This window comes from Hemiscyllium ocellatum, chromosome 19 (assembly GCF_020745735.1).
Source record: "Hemiscyllium ocellatum isolate sHemOce1 chromosome 19, sHemOce1.pat.X.cur, whole genome shotgun sequence".
Taxonomy (NCBI): Eukaryota; Metazoa; Chordata; class Chondrichthyes; order Orectolobiformes; family Hemiscylliidae; genus Hemiscyllium; species Hemiscyllium ocellatum.
This window is the reverse complement of record NC_083419.1, coordinates 48,060,529-48,082,535: the sequence shown is the minus strand read 5'-3', so window position 1 is coordinate 48,082,535 and position 22,007 is coordinate 48,060,529. Positions and strand designations below refer to the sequence as shown.

Here is a 22,007-nt window from a genome sequence, read left to right as displayed (position 1 = left end):
GGGGATCAAGGGGATTCATCAATTAAAGCTGATAGATTGTTCCGGTAGGAAATCTCCATGAAAAGCTAATGCCTCCTATCTGACAGTTCTCCAGGCAATTCTGACATCTGCAGTGGCTGATGCTTATTGTCAGAAAGTGTAGCTTGGCAAAGCATGCAAGTACCCATCTGACTTTCAACATGTTTCTCTGTTGCTGAAATGTGTGGCATCTGTTTGGCTACTGGCACTGAATTAATGATTTGAATCAACACTGGCTCAGATGCTGTCTGATAGATTAGCAGTGAGCCCTTTCAGTATGCGGCACACTTCCCTTCTGTTGTTGACTCAGCAGTGGTCCTGAATTGTTCTATAACTAGTCCACATGGAGAGATTTTAAAAGCATTTTGCTCAGTTTGTTACATTCATTTAGTGAATAAGTGGTTGCCCTCCCCCACATCAATCATTCCTTTCAAGTGAGTAGACAATGTGCCAACTTTGGCCACCAGCTGTCCATTATAAGTCATACAACCTCACAAACATATTAATCATCCATTCTGGATGAATGTAGATCTATACAGCTGGTTATTCAGCAGGACCCTGCCTCCTGCCCCTTAGAGAATTATCCTGCATGCTGTCCTGCAGCGCCATCTTCTGCTTCCAAATGACATTACATGGAATGCATTTGTTAGCTGCACATTCTGATAGGGACTTGTATGAATAATTTCCCATACATTCATAATGCATATTACAGTAAACCTTTTTATTAATTGGCATCTATGGGGTCAGGAGTGTGCTGGTTGATCAAATATTCTGGAGAATCAAGAGGTCCAGATAATCAACGTAAAAATGCACATTAAGCAATAGAAACGTAATGCAGGAGGTATACCCATCTGCGTAATACTTTATTTACAGCATATATCACTTAAATAATAAAAAAACTTTGCTTGAAATAAAACTTAACAGTAGAGTGCTCTCACCAGTAGCCTTAGCTGACTACTCTGACATTGTAGAGATAGAAATAATACAGTAAGCCTCCAGTATTTGTAATTTTTGCTGTTTTCTCGTCGTTTATAAGGTGCCGGTTAAAATAAAGTTTGCTACACTTGAATATGCTGTTTCTCTTCTACTATCATCTGCTCTGTGCAGGTTTTTGGACAGGATCTGTTTATAATTGTAGTGAGATGTGTTTGCTGTACAACTAATATTTTCTTTCCAAGAGGATGATTCTTTCAGCATAACCTTCAGGATCTTTCTTGACACTTTAGGCAAGAGAAATTGATGATTTTCGCTACTTATCACTATCTGTATGTATGGATTCAGGTTACTTTAAAATTTAAACTCTTTTATCCTCATTTTTATGGGTGGAAATACAAAAGGATTTTTTTTTCATCTCTCTATGTGATGTGGGCATCAGTGGCAAGGTCAGCATTTGTTGTGAATCGTAAATTGCTCTGGCAAAAGTGACCATGAGCCAACATTCATGAACTACTGATGTCCACTGTATGTAATCATAGTGCTGTTAAGGAGATCCAGGTTAATGGCCTAACATCAGCTAAGGAATGATGGTATAAATTCAAATCAGGATGATAAGTAGCTTGGAGGGGAACTTGCAGATGGTGGTATTTCCATGCATGTGCTGTCTTTGTCATTCGAGATGGTAGAGGTTATGGCTCTGGAAGCTGTTGTCAATGGAACTGTGCTACAGTGAATCTTGTCAATAATACATATCGCTGCCACTGTTGATGAAGTGAGTGAATATTTTAATGTTGGTGAACAAGCTGTCTCATGGATGTGTTGAGCTTCTTTTGTGCTGTTGAAGCTTCATTCATTTAGATATGATAATACGCTCCTGACATGTGCCTTGCACATTTAATAGATTTGGGAAAGTTAATCATTGTAGAATTCCCGGTCTTTAACCTGCCTTGATAGACAAAGCATTAAATGGCTGGCCTAGCTAACATTCTGGTTGATAGTAACCCCCATGATGATGGTGGAGTGAAGATCAAATATGGTTAATTCCATTAAAAATCAAAAGGAGATAGTTAATTCTGTGTTGTTGAAAATCATCATTGACTGGTACTTATGTGGTGTGTATGTTACTTGACACTTACCAACCCAAGCCTGGATGTTGTTGAGGTCTTGTAGCATATGGATACAGATGTTTCTTTAACTGAGGAGCAGTGAACGGAACTAAATACAGAGCAACCATTGACATGAATCCCCATTTCTGACTTTATGATGGACATACATTCATTGGTGAAGCAGCTGAAGACGGTTGGGCTAAGCACACTACTCTGAGGAACTCCTGCAGAGATGTCCCAGGGCTGAAATGGTTGACTTTAAATAACTACAACTATCTTTCTTTGAGCCAGATATGACTGCCCAGTGAGGAATTTTCCCTTTGAGTCTCACTGACTTTAATTTGTTGGATCAAGGTTGTAGTAAGCTCCAGAGCTGACTGGTCCTATTGGAATTCAAAATGAACATCTGTGAAGAGTTGTTGTGTAACAAGTCTCACTTGATAGCACTGTCGACAACATCTTGTATAACTAAAGCTAATGATTGAGAGTGGACTGATGAGATGATGATTAACCAGATTTGATTTGCTCTGCCTTTTGTGTACAGGATATATCTGAACAAATTTCACATTTTCAGAAAGATGCCAGTGTTGCATCTGCAGTTAACAATTTGACTAGGGAGGCAGCTGGTGGTGGAGCATAAAATGTTGTATATGGATCTGAAAGGGTTAATATTTGATTGAGATCATAATTGAATTGAATAATTTATTGTCACTTGTATTTTACAGTGAATTATACAGTACAATACAGTGAAAAGCTTCAACTGCTGCCACAAACCGGCACCATTATGAGCAAGTTAAGAATAAAAAGAATAAAAGAAATCAATGAAAGTGAGTCTATCTTCATTCCGCCACCTCTGCCATAGGTCCTGAGCCCTGAGCCAATGACACCTGTGACTCTATGCCATATGTTTCGCCATCCCTGGTGCCAGACCCACCAGTGTAAGAGTCAGCATTCTTGGACTCCATCTCTTTGCCGCTGGGCCCACCGCATTGACGCTGCCACAGATGCTGGATCCCATACTGAACCCACACTTGTCCCACAACCGGAGTCCCCAGTTCCTCTGCTGCCACCACCTAACTGATAACCAAGAGCTCCCGCCTCTGGGTCTAGCACAGTGAGGAGATGCACTGCCAACTTGTTGATAACCAAGACTCCCCGCTCCAGGCCTGCTGTGATCGCAACAAGGAGCCCCTGGCTTCCCTGCCACCTTGATACCAGAAATCCCCACTCTGGACATAGCATGCTGCCACTGCCACCTCACTAATGCCAGGAGTCCCCGCTGTAGGCCTAGTGCAACTAGGAGTCCCAGGTTCGACTGCCAGGTCAGGCTGCCACTCCAAGCATCCTGCTCTGGCTACCCTTCTCTGAGATGTTGCCTTGCCGGAGCAGCCATCTTGAAAAATCTGCCACCTCCGATTGCTGGTGGAGTTTTGCTGCCGTGCCACGGGCGCTGAATGCTGGGAGGACATTCTCGCTACCGCTGCCACCACCTCCAATTGCCGAGAGGATCTGTGTCTGCCACTACTGCCTCCAACCGCCAGGAGGCTGCCTTCATTCTGCGCACTGCCTGCTTTTGCTGTTGTGCCAATGCCACCAATTAATTTGCCACAAGAAGCTTTAAAGAGAACAAAAACAAACAAAAAAAAGGAGAGAAAGAAAAAGAGCAGAAAGATAAAGAAGAAAAAAATAAAGAAAGCAGAGAGGAGAAATGAGTCCCAAGCTCAAAAGCCCACTGCAGCCCTGCTATTCCACTGCCATCTAGTACCATGGGGCACCATTAAACACTACCCATTGCGAGGGATATACTCAAGGCAAGATTTTCCTAGCAGTCTTTGAAGTAATATACAATATACAACCTGCAAATTGCTGCAGGAATGCAGGATAATATGCCTTGTTTACTCAAAAAGACTTTTTGACCAGAATCTATCGACCCTCATACATGCTTGTAAACATGAAACCTTAAGAACCTACATGCTTGGTAGATATGGACGGCAGCATGACAAGTATGCAGTACTGCTATCCATGTCTTCCAGGAGGTTTTCAAGGTCTACAGCTTTTGTTGTAGCCAGTGCCTTCAGCCAGTTTTAGTTAATACATGGAGGGCATTATAGGGAAGCTCAAGATTGATTATCCACTTGGTACTCCCATGTGAAGGTAGCATTGTCATTCATACTGACTTGCTGGGCTCCACCATCAATCATGGCAGGGACATTTGGGGAGCTTCATTCTCCTGTTCATTGTTGAAGCATCCACCATAGTTCATGACGAGATATGGTAGAAATGCAGAGCTTTGATCTGATCTGTTGCTTGTTGGATTACTTGATTCTGTCTTTAGCATGCTAGTTTTGCTGTCTAGTCTGCATGTATGCCCATCTTGAAGCTTCACCAGATTGTCACTTCATTTTAGATATGCCTGGTGCTGCTTACTTTCTGCCCTCCTTATTGAACCAGGAATGATCTCCCAGCTTGGTGTTGGTAATAGAGTGATGGATTTGTTGGCATATCAGAATACAGCTTGTGGTCCAATACATCTGCCACTGCTGATGATCCATATCATCTCTTAGATGCCGGTTTTGAGCAGCTCGATTTGTTGTGAATCTATTCATTGGTAGCATTGTCATAATGTCATGTAACAAGATGAAAGATATGTGGGAGGAAGCCAGATGAAAGGAGAAACCCAAATGGTGTTCAACATAGAGGAGCACTGATTTATCAGCTGAAGGACGGCATTTGGCAATAACCTTTGAAGAGTTCCTTGTTTAAACTAGTACCCTGTGACCTCAGAGACCATGTTGGGGACTGCCGGGACAACACCCTCTTAACTGTCTGCCACTGTGTCACACCATTTCTGGTCCATCAGTCCTGCTGATGGGACTAGACATGCTGTAGAATGGTTATGAAGGAGTCTGGGATATTACTTAGGAGGCATGATTCAGTGAGTATGACTACATAGGCTGTTTCTTGATTGATCTGTTGGACAGATCTCCCAATTTTGTTGAAAATTCCCAGATGCTAGTGGCTTAAAGAATCAGGCAATGATTTTGTTACTGCCAGTCGCTAGATTGTCGCTGGGTGGGCTGTTTAGTTTTGTTCTTATTCAGCTTGATACAACAGAATATTTAGCTATTTCAAACAGCAGTTTTGAGTTAACTACATTGCTGCAGGCCAGGAGTCACATAGGCCAGACTGGGTAAGGATGTCAGATACCCTTTCCTGAAAGACAGAAATGTGCTAAACGGGTTTTTATGGTAATCCCATACATTACTGATTATTGTTGGTGAGGCATTGAATCCAGGTTCTCCAGCCGGCATGACGGCACTGACTGAGGCATGTTTCTGGAGCTTTAGCCTGAATGTCTAAGTTGTTAGTCCAGTAATATTTCCACTTTACCTCCAGCATCTCCAAAGAAACATAACATAGTTCTCTAATCTCATCGATTTATGATAAAATTAGAAGTCACATGACTCCAGGTTATAGAAAATTGATTTATTTGAAATCACAAGCTTTTGGAGCACGGCTCTTTCTTCAGGTGACTTCTGTGTTTTCAAATAAACTTGTTAGTCTATAACCTGGTGTTATGTGATTTCTGACTTTGTCCACCTCAGTCCAATACTTGCACCTCCACATCAGGATTATGATAGGTTTTGGTTGCTGTGTGGTGTAATATAATCCTGAGATTTCTTGTACATGTGCCATGATTATTTGTATTCTGAAACATCATGCCCTTCTTCAGCAGATAGTATATTACAGTGACTCTTTGTTTGGGGAAAAAGTCATATTAATCGCGTGAATACATCAACAAAGGTGGAAATATGAAGATGCTATTATAAATTTAGGATCATTATCCCTAATTTGCCTGAATTTCTCCTTCAACTTCTTTAGTCCTTTAGATGATGGCAATTTTACAATGGGGTTAGATAGGGAATTTTAAAATGTTGATGCAAGGGTAATGACAAAACGGAAACATTTAAATCAAAACCAACTGGGCATGCAACATGAAAGTGAATGTTTTTCAATTATACTGCACTGAGCTTTATACCAAACTGAAAAAGGATGGACAAATGTAAAATGCAATTCTTAATTCAAAATACATGGCCTTTTTTTGTACAAGTTAGGTATACAACACAAAGCTCTTCAAATTTTCCTTCCTTCCTTTTTAAAATAATCAAATTCGGAGTTTTATAGATTACCAATGATCACCATCATTTTCCACCAACTGCCTCAAAAGCTGAACTCACTACACCAGCGTAAAACAGAGTGCAAAACAGGAGACTAAAGTGTAGCACTTCAAAACAGTCATATAGCACAGGAACAGGAGCAATCATCTCCCTCCTGAACAATTCTGAGTTAGTTGTCACTCAAGATCACTTGCACAGGAGCAGCACACGCCTGATCAAACATTAAAGTATGTGCTATGCTTTTACAAGGAGTTTAACCATGCATACAAGAACGGATTATTTAAAACCCTGTTCATCTTGTACATCCAAATGATCTAATAATCAAGGATCATTGTAAAAAGAAAGGCTTATAGCACTGTTAATGACTATTGGAGCCATTGAGATACTGTGAACGTGGTTATTGTTGTGAGATAGAAAATCCGGGTAAACTAAGGGTAAATGATGTAGCTGTATTTTCCTGGTTGGGTCGGAACGCTTCAGAGAACACCTCCGGGCCGCCCGAACCAACCAACCCAATCACCCCGTGGCTCAACACTTTAACTCTCCCTCCCACTCCACCGAGGACATGCAGGTCCTTGGACTCCTCCACCGGCAGAACACAACTACACGACGGCTGGAGGAGGAGCGCCTCATCTTCCGCCTGGGAACCCTTCAACCACAAGGTATGAATTCAGATTTCTCCAGTTTCCTCATTTCCCCTCCCCCCACCTTGTCTCAGTCGGTTCCCTCAACTCAGCACCGCCCTCCTAACCTGCAATCCTCTTCCTGACCTCTCCGCCCCCACCCCACTCCGGCCTATCACCCTCACCTTGACCTCCTTCCACCTATCCCACCTCCATCGCCCCTCCCCCTAGTCCCTCCTCCCTACCCTTTATCTTAGCCTGCTTGGCTCTCTCTCTCTCTTATTCCTGATGAAGGGCTTATGCTCGAAACGTCGAATTCTCTATTCCTGAGATGCTGCCTGGCCTGCTGTGCTTTGACCAGCAACACATTTGTAGCTGTATTTTCCACCCAGATAGTTTCATTCTCAGTAAACCGAGTTCCTCAGCAGTGTGCACCACAAAGAGTGCAAAAGAAAAATTGATTCAGAGTTAGCCCCTGGAGCTATGAAATAACCAGAGTCTGTGTGCTTCTCAGAATTAAACATTCCTTATCAATATTCTTCACCTCTGATTTTATGACTGAGGCAAAATCTGTCAGGAGTATTTAGCTGTGAAGCTACACAAAAAAGCACCATGATGACTTCACGCATAATTTTGCATGTTGGACTCATTTGAACAATTACCGCAACCAGTTCATTGGTATATGTGAAATATTTAAGCTCAAATTTAAATGGAAAGCGGGACTCAATATTAAGTTTGAAATCAAATATTTCAATCATTAAAAATATTTGTTAGATGTTGCTAACATTCTATGCATGTTGGGAGAAATAATTACTAAGAGAGAAGTAAAAGGAACAGCCATCGTTCCAATTCAAATTTTTTCCCATGCTAACCTTTTGGAATCGGAATTACTTTGAAATGTGGCAGCATCCTTTGTGGAATCAGTTTTCTTCAGATTTTTGTAAAGGTTAACTGGCCCAATAAAGCCATGTTTTAGACGCATATATCTGAAGTACAATTGAACCAGTTTCTCTCATTCACTCTATACTATTGAATCCGAGGAGTATGTTGGGATTTCTAAGGGAATTACCTGCCCTAATCCATTACGGTTCATTGTATTGCAGTTGATAGCAACAGAACTAAGTGAAAACTATCAGCAAATCAAAATCAACTTTGTGGAACTTTATGGTATATACATAAATGATCCGGAGGAAAATGTGGGTAGCCTGATAGTACGTTTGCAGATGACATGAAGATTGGTGGAGTTGCTGCAAGTGTCGACAATAGGATATAGATAGATTGGCGACTTGGGCATAGAAATGGCAGGTGGAGGTTAATCCAGACAAATGTGAAGTAATGCATTTTGGAGGATCAAAATTAGATATGAATTATATTGTAAATGGCAGAACCCTTAGGAACATTAACATACAGACGCATCTGGGCATGCAGGTCCACGGTTCCCTAAAGGTGGCAACACAGGTGGCCAAAGTGATCAAGAAGGTATATACCATGCTTGCCTTCATTGGCCAGGGCATGGAGTACAAGAGTTGGCAAACCATTTTGCAGCTATAAAACCCTTGTTAGGCCGCATTGGAGTGCTGTGTACATTTCTGGTTGCCACACGACCAGAACGACGTGAAAGCTTTGCAGAGAGTGCAGAGAAGGTTCACCAGGAAGTTGCCTAGTCTCAAGGGAATTGGGAGAGGATAAGTTAAAAAAACTAGGATTGTTTTCACTGGAAAGACGGTGGCTGAGAGGAGACCTGTTCGGTGTCTACGAAATTAGGAGAGGCATAGATAGGATGGATTAGATTAGATTATATTCCCTACAGTGTGGAAACAGGCCCTTTGGCCCTCACCGACCCTCTGAAGAGCAACCCATCTAGACCCATTCCCCTACATTTATTCCCCTAACTAATGCACCTGACACTATGACAATTTAGCATGGCCAAATCACCTAACCTGCACATCTTTGGACTGTCAGAAGCTTTTCCCCAGGGTTGAGGTTTCAATTACAAGGGGGCACAGGTTCAGGGTGAGAGGGGGAATGTATAAGGGAAATGTATGAGGAAATATTTCATGCACTGACTGGTAGGAGTTTAGAACACATTGCCAGAAGAGGTGGTGGAAGCAGGCACATTAGCGATATTTCAGAGGCATCTGGATGATTACACGAATAGGGAGGGAATAGAAGGATATGGACCGAATAAGAGCAGAAGGTTTGTTTTTTAGTTTAGTTAGGGCATGATGATTGCCACAGGCTTGGAGGGCCGAAGGGCCTATTCCTATGCTGTACTTCTCTTTACTTTTAAATTGTTCTAACACTTGAGATATGTGCAGCAAAAAAATGAAAAAGGTTACGTCATGAAACCTTTCAAAATGTCAAATAATTTTATAATCTGCAGTTGCTTTTTAGGAACCTACTTTTGCAGGCGAGTGGAATCTTTGTGTGCCAAAGTTAAACAGAAATACAGGGACGAAGAGGGTGAGAAGAATGGGAAATCTATTATGGGAGTAAGTTTAATGAGCTTTGGAATTTAACCAAAGATGTCATGAAGTTTTGTTCTCATCAGAAAGTGCAGCGTGGATTTGAATTGAGCACAGACTCCTAACAAGATCACACTCAAGCCTCGTAACAACCAAATCAGCAGAAAATAACTTTAAAATGGCTAAACTTTAACGTACATGAAATAACTGCACAGACGCTGGTATCCCATCACTAAATCGCCCTTTATTTTTACATATGCACAGTACATGAGCTCTGACCTGCCAGTGCCGAGCAAGTCTCTAGAATGAGGACACTGTCTGAATCTCCTGTTTATATCTGTCAGTCAGGGCTCCCTGATTGGCCCAAGTTAACAAACACAATTAAGGATCTCATAGTCAATGAGATCCACCTGGCCCTTGTTCCAATTGCTACAATACAAATTCCCAATATTACACCGTGCTTTGAGCAAATCCCGATCAGATATCCCAGAGCTGGCATTCTCATGGAGACAACACCACTAAGCGGAAATGTTATGAAATCACACTCCCCACAAGAAGTCTCACTCGCTAGGATTACATGTTGGGCATTTGGGAGAATAGTTATAAAATGTAGAGACTACTAAACAAACAGAAGATCATGAAAAGCATGCATGGCTTCCCAATGAGCACAGTGTCACTTTAGGAGCACGGTTTTATAAAATCCTTTCGATAGCATTGCACTGAGTATTTGATTATCTACTTGTCACCACTGACATTGAACTCATTAAGCTCTGAGACAAAGGACTTTAATTAGCAAAGCACTCTTCTTTATGGGAACAACATTAATAATACTCAAAGTTCAGTTGAGGGAGAAACCAGTTGTTGACTAACTACTCCAAAATTTTTCAATACAGAATGTAAATACTTTTGTTTCTTACCAATGCAGTTCCCCAGAGCATCCTGCAGGAATCCAGTTCCACATTGCATTTTTGGCCGGCAGCGAAATGACCCTTGGGTATTCTGACAGACAAAGTTGGATCCACAGTTATGTGTTCCAATCTCACATTCATTGATATCTGTCAGATTTCAAATAAAAATAATAAAATTATTCACCTGCTAAAACAAAAAGTTCAATATAGAAGCCAAAGAGTTGATAGACTCAATGAACCAAACTGCTATATGATGGAAGGACATGGACAGAAAAGACATTCAGTGTATCTGCCCCAACCACCCAGCAGAGCTGTTCAGCGGTATACCATTTGATTTGAAATAGCAAAGGACAAAGTTGATATCATAACATAGCATGTTGTTTTCGTGTTGAATGCTGGAGCAAGCTTGAAGGGCCAAATAGCCTACTTTTTCTCGTATTTTGTACATTAATATGCCTAGATTAAATCAGCATTTACCTATTGGCCCATCTGACCAGACAACAGATGGTTGGGGATGTTAAAAATAACAGCATTTTGTTGTTTCAGAAAGAAATACAAATGCCATATTGGAGAAACATCCAAAGAGCAAAGTTACTGGCACTGGCCACTGGAATCACAGGATCAGAAACAGCCATTAATCAACTTGAGACTTCTGACATTCAGTTAGATCATGGGTGAACTGTACTTCAATCATTTTTTATCTTCTTTGGATGCATATCCCTTGATATCCTTGCCAAACAAAACATATTGGTATCATGTTGTGAAATATACAGACTTTTGAAGAGAAAGTTACAAATTGTTGCTTTCCTATTCATTAAAAGTTATTTCCAAATTTCAATCTTGAATGGCTCTAATTTTAAGATTTGTGCCTTGTTCTGCATTCCTCTACCAGAAAACAAATTATATTCTCTTTATCCAGCCATTGAAATATGCCAGTTCAACAATTCAATGAGATACAGGTCAGGTTTCTGCAATCTACCCTTATATTTTAACCTTTTCAGTCCCGGCAACTTTGTGGTGAATCTACATTCCACCCTCTCTAAAATCTACATGGGTGAATTTTCATCTCCTTGGTGCGGTGAGAACAATGTCAAGAAAGATGGGAAATAAGGTGTAAATGGAAATAAAACTCAGAACCTCGATGTCAAAAAAGAGTTTTCCTGTTTGCTCCTTAAGCTTTAGAGAATGACTTCAGAATCTCACCACTGAGTGCAACAGTCTTACTTCCACATGTTTGTATTCCATTTGTACAACTTGGTTTATTTTTATGTCATTTCCAAATCTGTCCCTTCCTCAGATACTAAACAGTACAAATTCCCAACATGTAAGACAGATGAGTACCTGGTGCCTGCAGGTCACTGAATGCTTATCTGAGTCATCATGCAATTGCCACTTCATCGTGGTGTCCCTACATATTTTCTGAACTCCAGCCTCCTCAACACTCGGCTATATTTAGTCTGTGGATGACATCACAGTCAGTCATAGGGTTGGTCCATTTACATGATGGGTCTTGGCTTTTATCAGTCATGCATTTGTTCTTGCCAGAGTCCAGGGATCAGTGTCCTTACCAACAAGGGATTGAGCCAATTTGCCATGCAAAACAAATGCAGTCAATCTGGGAATTGCAAGTAAATCAATCAGGAAGATGTGGAGAAATCAGTCTTAGGTCTGGGGTGTGCTCAGTTGGGCTGTCCTGTCAAATCAATCCTTGGGGATTTGCTCAATAAATGTTCTCTTTGACTGGTACTTCCGCAGAATATGGCATCACAGGCAAGGAGGTGGCAGGTGGAATGGCTGGACACTTCCAGAGGGTCCTAAAAAGATTCTGTGTGTCCTCTGCGTGGCTTTTCCTTCCTGTAAGTGCCTGTTGGCACATCTTTGTCTTTGAGAGGAAGGGATACCTGGAGTCAAGTCAATGTCCCTCATCTCCTCTTGCCTTGTCATTGATCCTGAGCACCAATGGCTGGAAGCATGTAGTTCTGAAGTTGTAGTCCACCTGCCTTGGTTAAATGTGTGTGCGGTGGCAGAATTGAGTGGGTAATGGCTTAGTGGATGTTAGGAAATAGAGAGAGATTCTAACCCTTTGTGACTGCAGGTGATCATTGACCTTGCTTCTACACTGGCATGTTAGGTTAGGTGTATCTGGTGGGATGATCTCTTTCTGCAGGAAGAAAGGACAGCCTTCCTCTCCATCACTTGACAACTCAACACAAATCTCACACGACAAAGCATTTTTAGCTGAATATTCCACCCAGTGTCTTTCCTAACTTTTGGTGGGATGAAGGAGCAAGTGACAGTTTGAGCTGGCCCAGATTTTTGACAGTGACAGGCGTCTGGCATCAGAGCAGCCTGATGATGTGTGATGAAATTCACAATTTAGTTTGGAATTTTGATAATTTAATACCCACCCAAACCCCCATCCTATGAGCATTTAGTGGTGGAGAGAACATTTAATTAGACAGGCAGAGGATGCTTAAGCCTTTCACCATCATGCCTCTGCCCTGATTGAGTGGCAGAAGGGGACTTGGACCACCTTCTCACTCTACCATCATTGCACCATCCAGGAGGGTTGCTTGCCAGCTCCAAATGAAGAATTCCTCATTTAAAGACACTCAATGTCTAACCAAGAACTCTGGCATTGAGAAAGTGGGACTGACTAAAAAGCCATCCCTGGCAAAAACGACCACAAAGAACAAAATGGTTCTCCAGATGGCTCTGTTGTTAAATACATTACTCTATGAAACTGATACAGGCACGAACATGTCAGATGTGGCTAATACATATGGCTGCAGTAAGTGGTAAGAAAAGGTCAAGTGGTAAGAAAAGGTGTGAAAGAGCTTTTGCTTCTTATGTCAGTTGGTTATCGTAACAGCACTAGCTTACACAGATACACTAGGCTCAATAACAAATCTGTTATCAAATAATTTATCAGTTCTTAATTTCAGCTCGTAAATGAAGATTGATCAGGGTGACTAATGCTTCTGGAGTCTAGTTAGGATACAATCTTATTTCTATTCTAGAACATGGAGTTGGGCAGGGGCACAAAATATTTGGTATTGGACCTGTTATACCTAGCGCCTGAAATTCAGTTTCACTGCATTCAGTGAAATCAAATACAGGGATTGTGTTTCACGGGTGGCTGATAGACTGACACCCATCTTATGGCAACAGCAAGAAACATTTCTACCTATTCATATTTTATTCAAAATCATGATTTTTCAGTTCTATTTCATCATGTGAACAGGATTTTTGATGGAATTGTATCCTATGAACATTCTGGTTTCCAGTGCCAAACAGTACATTTATAATGAGCAATGGTGAGATAATTGTGAGTTCTAATGTCAATGCTGTCAGGAAATTTTGATTCCCAAAATATCAGTGCTTCCTACATATTTGTCAGTGATGAAAATAAACAATTATCTAGCTGATTATTTGCTGCTACTATAATTACACACATATCTCTGTATATATATATATATATATACAGACACATGCTAGCACACAAGCACATGCACACACACGGACACATGCCAGCACATGTACACACGTGTTTCGATATTTAATGCACCTCTGTTCAGTACCTACCCTTGCATTGATTGTTTTCAGTCAGTTCATAGCCTGTGCCACAGCCTATCTCACGCAGACATTGATAGGACCCAACAGTGTTGATGCAACGTTGTCCTGCTTGACATGGATGTGGCAATGACAGACACTCATTGATATCTGTATTGAGCAACAAAAACTAGTCAGAATCTTTTCCGTGCTCCCCTAGTAATGGTAACACATGCTGATATATTGACCATAGTTATTGGCAGATGTTCCTTTACCTTGCCTGAGCACCTTAACTTACCCTTGAGTCTTTATAGTGAATGGAGTGTGGAGGAAAGGGGTATGAAGAATGATAGACAAACCAGATTCTGTTCTCACTCATTTTCCATAAACACATTCTAACAATTTAGCCGATCTAACTTCATGACTCAGAGTGGAGATCTCCAAAGGCTCATATAGGCTGGGGAAATAATTTTTATACTTCCATAATAATGAAGGAAGGTAATTAATCCTTTCCAGGATCTATTATGTTGTTCTGGTGAAGATTTTTGATGCATTATAACTCCCGCAATCTTTTTGACTAGACGATCATCATTTATTCAGTCATTAAAATTCAAGAAGTGACATTGGATAAAGATTTGACACTCTTCTACATTTTGGTCAGAAGCAGCAAAATCATTCTCATGGATGCCTGTTTGAAGCACACATTTCAACATAGACCATAGGAAATGCTATTTTGGGGACGAGATACTGGTTTGAGGTGGCACCAAAATAAGGCAAGAAGACTTACCACGTTAACTAATTCGCCTGTTCCTCCTACTAGTATGGATCTCAGTCACCTGCTGTTTGACCATCCCACAATAATTCAACAAAGTAATGAACAGTACAGGGATTTGAAGACTAGCCATTTCATTTGTCTTTCCATATCATTGCTATTGACCTATATGCCTGCACTGAGGCAGTAGTTCTTTATTATTCTCACTGAGAAATGTAAAGATTCCAGGGAATAAGTGAGAGAGTTCAGCAGGGGTTTGAAAGGGTATTAGCTGTAAGGATAAAGGATTCACTGTTTGGCGCCTTCCATAAGTCCTTAGATTCTGGAATGGTCCCAGCAGATTGGAAGTGAGGAGATGTAAAAACCATTATTCAAGACATCTGAGAAGCTCTTGGAATTGAGGAGGATTATACCAGAATGCTTGAGGATTTGTTAAAAGACAGAAAACAGAATAGGAATAAAGTTGTAATTTTCAGTTTGTCAAGTTGTTATCAGTGAGGTCCTGCAAGGCTCAGTTTTGAGGACTCAGCTATTTGACGGGACTTTGAAGAGTCTGCAAAGGAATATTGAAAGATTAAGTGAGTGAGCAAGACCATGGCAAGTGGAATAGAATGGGGAGAAATATTGAGTCAGTAACCTTTGCAGAAAAAAATAAAGAAACAGAACAGACATAGGTGGAGGGGTAGACCATACAGGTATTCTGTCACTCAGTACAATCATGATCTGTGGCCTCAATTCCACTTTCCTACTCACTCCCATATTCCTTGATTACCCAAGAAACCAAAATCTGTCCATCTTAGCCTTAAATATAATCAACGGCAGAGCATCAGAACCCTGTGGAATAGAGAATTCCAAAGGTTCACTATCCTTGGTGTAAAGAAATTTCTCTCAGTTGAGTGGTAAATAATTGACCTCTTATCCTGAGAATATCTCCGTGTCCTGTTTTGTGCTGCCAGTGGAAATAATCACTCAGTGTCTACTCTGTCAAACCCCTTAAGGACATTGCATGTTTCAATTAAGTCATCTCTTATTCTTTTTAACTCCAGAGAATAACAGCCCAATTTACTCAGCCTCTTAATTGGACATTTCTTCCAACCCAAGGACATGCCAGTGAATGAAAGTTAGCCTATAAACAAATCAAGCAATAGGAAAAGCAAATGGTACATTGACCTTAAGGTCAGTAATTTGAAGTGCAAGTGAAAGGAAGTCTTACTCCAAATGGACAAATTGTTAGTGAGATGACACCTAGAGTACTTTGGACAGTTTTGGTCTCCCAATGAGAGGAAGGATATACTTGCCTTAGAGCATTGCAATAATAGTTCATTAGACTGACTCTTGGAAAGAGATTGTTATCCTCTGAGGAGAGATGGAATATGATGAGTGAATACTGTCCAGAGTTGGAAGAATAAAATCTGATTTCAGTATATTGACAGGTTAATTGACAGACTGATACAGGGTTCATAGTTTATGAAGAAGGATCATACATTGAAGCTCAGATGGGGCAAATTGTTTTCCGCAAAGGGTTAAAATGTGTGCAAATCTCTCTAACCCAGAGGTCCATGAATGTTTGGTTGTTGAGTACATTCAGGGTTGAGATCAATATATCTTTGGATTCTAAGGGCATCAAGGAATATAGTGAACAGGAAAGATTAATTGATGTTAAAGATCACCTGCAAGCATTAAGTAGCACAGTAGGTTCAAGGGGAAAAATTTCCTACATTACTGATATTTCTCATGCTTGTATGTTACTGTATATTTTCAAACTGCTCCTCAGCCAGGTATGCTCAAGGTTCTTTGAGAATGCTTTGCTGAGATATTTTTAAACAGCAGTCCCAGAAAATAATCAAGCCTTAGTTTAATTTGTTGTCAACATGTTTTTGAACTTGATTTGCCTTGATCAGAAATAGAGATGGTCTCATGATATTAGTTCTTCTGAACTCATTTGTAGTTCAAAGAAAAAGGGAACAGAAATACCAGGAACAATTACTGTATGCAGTCTTTGTACCAATGACCATAAAATCATAGAAACATACAGTTCAGGAAACCATTTGATGCATTGTGCCTACACTGATTCTTTGAAACAGCACAATCCTTAATAATAGTGATTTATGGAATCAACTTTCATTACCTTAACAGATAAAGCATTCCAGGTCCTGACAAATCCAAGTGAAAAGATTTCTCCTCATATCCCCTCCAGATCTCTTATTAAAGCTCTTAAATCCATGCTGTCATTATTGACAGTTTAATCATTTTATTTTACTTTAGCCATGTGCAAGTTTTGTCATTTGGCCTTAATTTCTTGCAATCCACTTTCTCCTTGATGATTGCATTATACTCATTTAAGAGAGAGAGATGTTGGAAGTAGAAAAAAATCAGCTGCCAGTACCTTCACACGTGACATTATCACTCCTCAGCTTGTAGCCATCAAAGCAAGAACAGTCAACACTGGTCGCTGTGTCAGTGCACCGCTGTTGGCAGGGTCCACCACCTGGAAGGAAAATAACGGAAGAAAATAAATGATTCAGAAGCAAATAATCTTTCCTCAGGTGTCACACTTACTCTTTATTCGATTCACACAATAGCTTGCAACATCAGATCCACTTTCCCCTAAATATTTGGGCAATTTGACAACATCAACATAGAAATGCAATATGCTGTCTTTTTAGACTAAGGCTGTGCACGAAACACTTGAAGATGCAGGCCAAAACTTTTGACACCATAGCACTCAGTTTTTCAGTCCACAAGGGGAGTTGTTTTGCCTTCGAAATGGCATTGTCACACAATTCCAGTGTTAACCATTTAGGTACCATTTTAGAGAGGATTTGTACAGCATCACCAAAGTATGAGCCAGAGGTTTGAAGAATGGGCAAGTCATGTTGTCAGTCAGCATTTGAGACTGGTTTGTCAATATTGCTGCCATTTCTGAGCTCAACACTCCAGCTATGACTCTTTCTCAAGCTTACACAGCTGAATATGTGTTCAGCAACAGGAAGGACTCACCTAACGGCATCATTTATAATTTTGAATTCAGCTGCTGATCGATTTCTATTGACTCTAACTGTGACTATAGATGGGTTTGATGGCTTCCATGTTCAAAATTGGTAAAATTAACAAGGTCTGGTGTGTGACATGCTGAAGGGCTTTCTTCTAAAGTGCATAAATCACTTGCTCCCAATTAGTTTGCATCTCCCTTGGATTATATTATGACAAGGAGATTGACCTGACATTACACAATGAGAGCAATAATTAAATTAGCAATTCTCCAAAGTGAATCTTGGTGAGGAACAGCTGAAGCAGGTATTGTATGCAATACCTTCCAGTTTCCTATTACTTCCTGCATCAGAGACAACCAAGAGACTCTGTATCATAAGATAATTTATAAATGTCATTGTTTCTTTGAAAACAAAAACACAAATGGTTGACAATGAGACTTTGAAAGAGTTTCAGGCTTTCATAATTCAGGGACTATACATAAACAATGGAATGGAAAGCAACCAACAGTATTGCTCCATCAAGGACCATTTGGTACATCACAAAACACAATGAAGCATGCAGAGGAATGACCAGCACACTGGCAGAGCCTTTGTGCTTTAGTTTTAGGGCATCCCATTGTGCCATTTGCATCTGTGCCACAAGAACAAACTAGAAGATGGTGACTGGATGGCCTTTTATTTGAATACCTCATGGTTCTGGGCTGCATGGGCAGCTTGAATTGCTGAGAAATTGCCTCTGTCTTAAATATTCTCATCAAGTAGTAAAGAGCAATGACTTTCTAATTCTAGCACTGGAAGACATCACACCAGCACTGGCATTAACAAAGGCTTTCAGAAATGTTGATGTCAGAAATGGCTATCAGGACAACCATTTCTACTAGGACAGAACTGAATTCTAAAGAATCATATCAGACTTGAAATGTTAATTGTTTCTCTCTTTACTGGTGCTGCCAGACCTTTACAGTTTTTCCAGCATTTTTTGTTTGCATTTCAGTCCAATCTTTGACTGATACAAATACCTGCCTCTATCTCTTCACCTTGAAATGAGATTTCCTGAAAAAGAGTTATACCCGAAATGTCGACTTCCCCACTTCCTCATACAGCCAGGCTTGCTGTGTTCTTCGGGCCTCCTGCTTGTCTACCCAGGATGTTTTCAGCAGAATGTAGGCCAGACATGCAGAGGATGTAAAAGAGCAGTTGGCATTGTCAATAAGATCTGCATCTATCGTATAGATGAGAAAGGTGATGACCCCATCTGCATTAAATAATCAGCCATCTTCCTTTGAGCTGGGTGTAACTTCATCCATTGGAGAAGTTTCCCCTGATTCCCATTGATTTCAGTTTTTCTGGGACTCCTTGACGCCACACACTTGGTCAAATATTATCTTGATGTCCAGAGCAGACACTCTCACCAGAGCTCAAGTTCAACACTTTTGTCCATGTTTGGACTGAGGTTGTGTTGATGTCAACAGCTGAATGGTACCCAAACTGAGCATTGGTGAGCAGATTATTATTGTAAATTTGTCATGTGATAGCACTGTCGAGGACACTTCTTCACTTAACTGATATTCAAGTGTACTTAGCTGGGTTAGATTTGTTCTGGTGAGAAGAAAGCTGCTATTTGCAAGGAGAAAAGTGTATCGCTTTTTATTGCTACTCCCCTGGAGTTACTATTCCTGCATTTTGGAACATGAATGCAGTAACTAGGATCAGAACAATGTCTTTGAGAGCTGGAAGCTTTGAATGAGAGATTGCAGTATCTCTGTAAACAGGAGGGTTTGTGGTTGGTGTGATGTTCTATGTAATGAAGAAAGTGACGACTGAAGAAATATTGGGCAAATGAAAGCTCAGTTTAAAAAAACTACAGTCACAAATTGGCTAAATTGATCATTTAAAAGAGCTTATTGCAGTAAGATACAATCTCTTATTCTCATTAACATGTTGTAAACTCTTTGTTTTCTTTCTTTCATAGTGGTATTTCTCCTCTTCTACCAACTAGGTGTCCTCTTCATGATCTGTTCAAAAGTCCATTTCTTGCAACATGCTTCATTTGAGCAATGCTTTCATTCACAGCAACAAGAGTCTTTGCTGAATGGCTATTGATGGGTTCCAAAAGCACTGCTGGATTTGGAGAAGAAAGAATAATTCTTGAAGCATAAGCAAGGCTTGTGTGACTTTGCCTCACACGTAAACTAGCCATCATCCTTGTCTCAGGACCTACTACAAACTATTACACAACCTTATCTCAATTAACTCCCTGCATTATGGCTAGAGCTATCTAGTTATGGGAGCCACTTCTAATGCACATTTTGCTATTAGTATCAAATTGGGACCTAGTTGGCAGTATAACACATGAAGTTATACAAGATGGTAAATTCAAGTCAGTCATGTTGACATAGGAAATAGGAAAGTGTTGGAAGGCGAGAAATGACTGAACATACCAGATAACCAGCTTTTCAAATATTCTTCTCACAATCTACAGGAAGTGTTTGCACAATCTCCCAACATTTGGAAACAAATTTAAGTTTTGGATAAACTTAAACTTTGAAGTGTTAACATTCTTAGAAGGGAAAATAGCCATTGACATAAAATAAATAACTGCGCCTTTTGGAGATAGCTTTAAAAGTGGAGGATATGGACTTAATAGTTAGGTTTATCAGAGAGACTAATCAATCTGATTTTACATCTTATGGAAGTGAATGAGGTTTTAGTGAGTTAAAATCAAGCCTTTGAGGCTAACATATCAATAAAGGATAAGAGACAAAGAGTGGAGACAGAAGTTGGCAGCTAGCTCCTGATTAGATTTATGAGAAGTATAAAGGAACTGTGATGAGCTTCAGAAGATCAATGGGGTAACACAATTATATGGTCCAAGTGTAGAAGCATTGATTTTTTCCTGCCAGTAGATGTCAGTAAATAACAATGAGGTTTTGAAAAGAAGTATAAAAGATTTCATGTGTGTGTGGTATAATTCCTCATGAAGATTAAATGTGTATGTTTATTATGGTTAAATTGTGTATGTATTATAAAAATGCAGATTGTAATGAAAGAGGCTTTTCATCCATGTAACAAGAAATCTTATTCCAGGAAGGTCAGCATAACCTACTTGAATTGTCAATAAGGCAGAGGATGAGGGCTCAAAGCAGAGTTTCACACGGTGAGCTAATTGTGAACTATGAAGACGGTTGTTACCAAAGTAAATGGAAAAGCTATTCTTTGATAGCAACACTCCACAAACAGCAGTGAGATAAATAGCAAAGTACTTGTTTTTTGTTGGTGTGAGCTGAATAGAGGAAAGTTGACCAGGCTTCAGTGAGAATTCCTTCCTCAGACAGCAACACAGTCACAGATAGACATTCACAGTACATAAAGAGGCTCCTTGGCCTGGATTTTGCAGTTAGGAGCAAAAGAACAGTGCTCACCATTCACCTTACTCACAGTCATCCATAAAGTTTTCACAGTCCTTTAAATCAAGGCTTGCTGTCATGCACAGTCTGAGCTAGTATGACGCACTCTACAGGATGTATGTGAGCAGGCATAATACACTGAGGCTGTTCAAACACTAAAATTCTCACTGAGGCTGAATTTTTACTTTGCTTACCAACTACAACTGAAGATGGTCTGAATGGCACAGAGATCCAAGCACCAGTCAGTTTTTCATCCCAGATAATCAGCAAAACTTTGGGTGGATTAGGGGAGGGGTTGACAGTCACAGAGAGGCACCATTGACTAATTAGATTAGATTACTTACAGTGTGGAAACAGGCCCTTCGGCCCAACAAGTCCACACCGACCCGCCGAAGCGCAACCCACCCATACCCCTACATTTACCCCTGACCTAACACTGCGGGCAATTTAGCTTGGCCAATTCACCTGACCCGCACATCTTTAGACTGTGGGAGGAAACCGGAGCACCCGGAGGAAACCCACGCAGACACGGGGAGAACGTGCAAACTCCACACAGTCAGTCGCCTGAGTCGGGAAATGAACCCGGGTCTCAGGCACTGTGAGACAGCAGTGCTAACCACTGTGTCACCGTGCCGCCCACTCAGGAGGAGGAAGTGAGTCAATTCGGGCAAGTTAGCAGGTGGTTTTAATCATGTTGGCCGCCACTTCCATAGTTTTGGGTTGGGTGGAGGGAGAGGGGATGAGGTAAAAAGATAACTCACTGGGGCATTGGGGGAGCTGTTGGAGTGAGCTGAGACAGTGGTTACGAGCCTATTGTTGGTAAGGGACATTGGAATTGGAGTGAAACAGTTATTAGGGTCCGAGGTGTGGAAGATTCCAGGCTTGGTGGAAGAGAGGTCAGAGATCTCGTGGGGATTTGAAGCCATGGGGGTGGTGGCTTGGATCAGAGACTTTATGGGAAAGGTTGGGAGGGGTTCCCTATTGTGTGGGTTCCTTAGGCAGGCAAGTAGGAAGGTGTAAAGGCCTCCTGTAGGAGCCACCTAATCTTA

The 22,007-nt window shown here is 40.8% G+C and overlaps 1 protein-coding gene across 2 annotated transcripts in view; it reads right to left on the bottom strand.

Annotated features, from left to right (window-relative positions):
• Positions 1 to 22,007, bottom strand: part of fbln1 (fibulin 1) — a 173,736-nt gene that overhangs the window by 103,834 nt on the left and 47,895 nt on the right. For both annotated transcript variants that reach the window (XM_060839893.1, XM_060839892.1), the window contains exons 6-8: positions 16,945 to 17,046; positions 13,820 to 13,957; positions 10,244 to 10,381 (exon numbers count right to left, since the gene is read on the bottom strand). In XM_060839893.1, the coding sequence (XP_060695876.1) occupies positions 10,244 to 10,381; positions 13,820 to 13,957; positions 16,945 to 17,046 (378 nt within the window). The remainder of the gene's footprint in view (positions 1 to 10,243; positions 10,382 to 13,819; positions 13,958 to 16,944; positions 17,047 to 22,007) is intronic.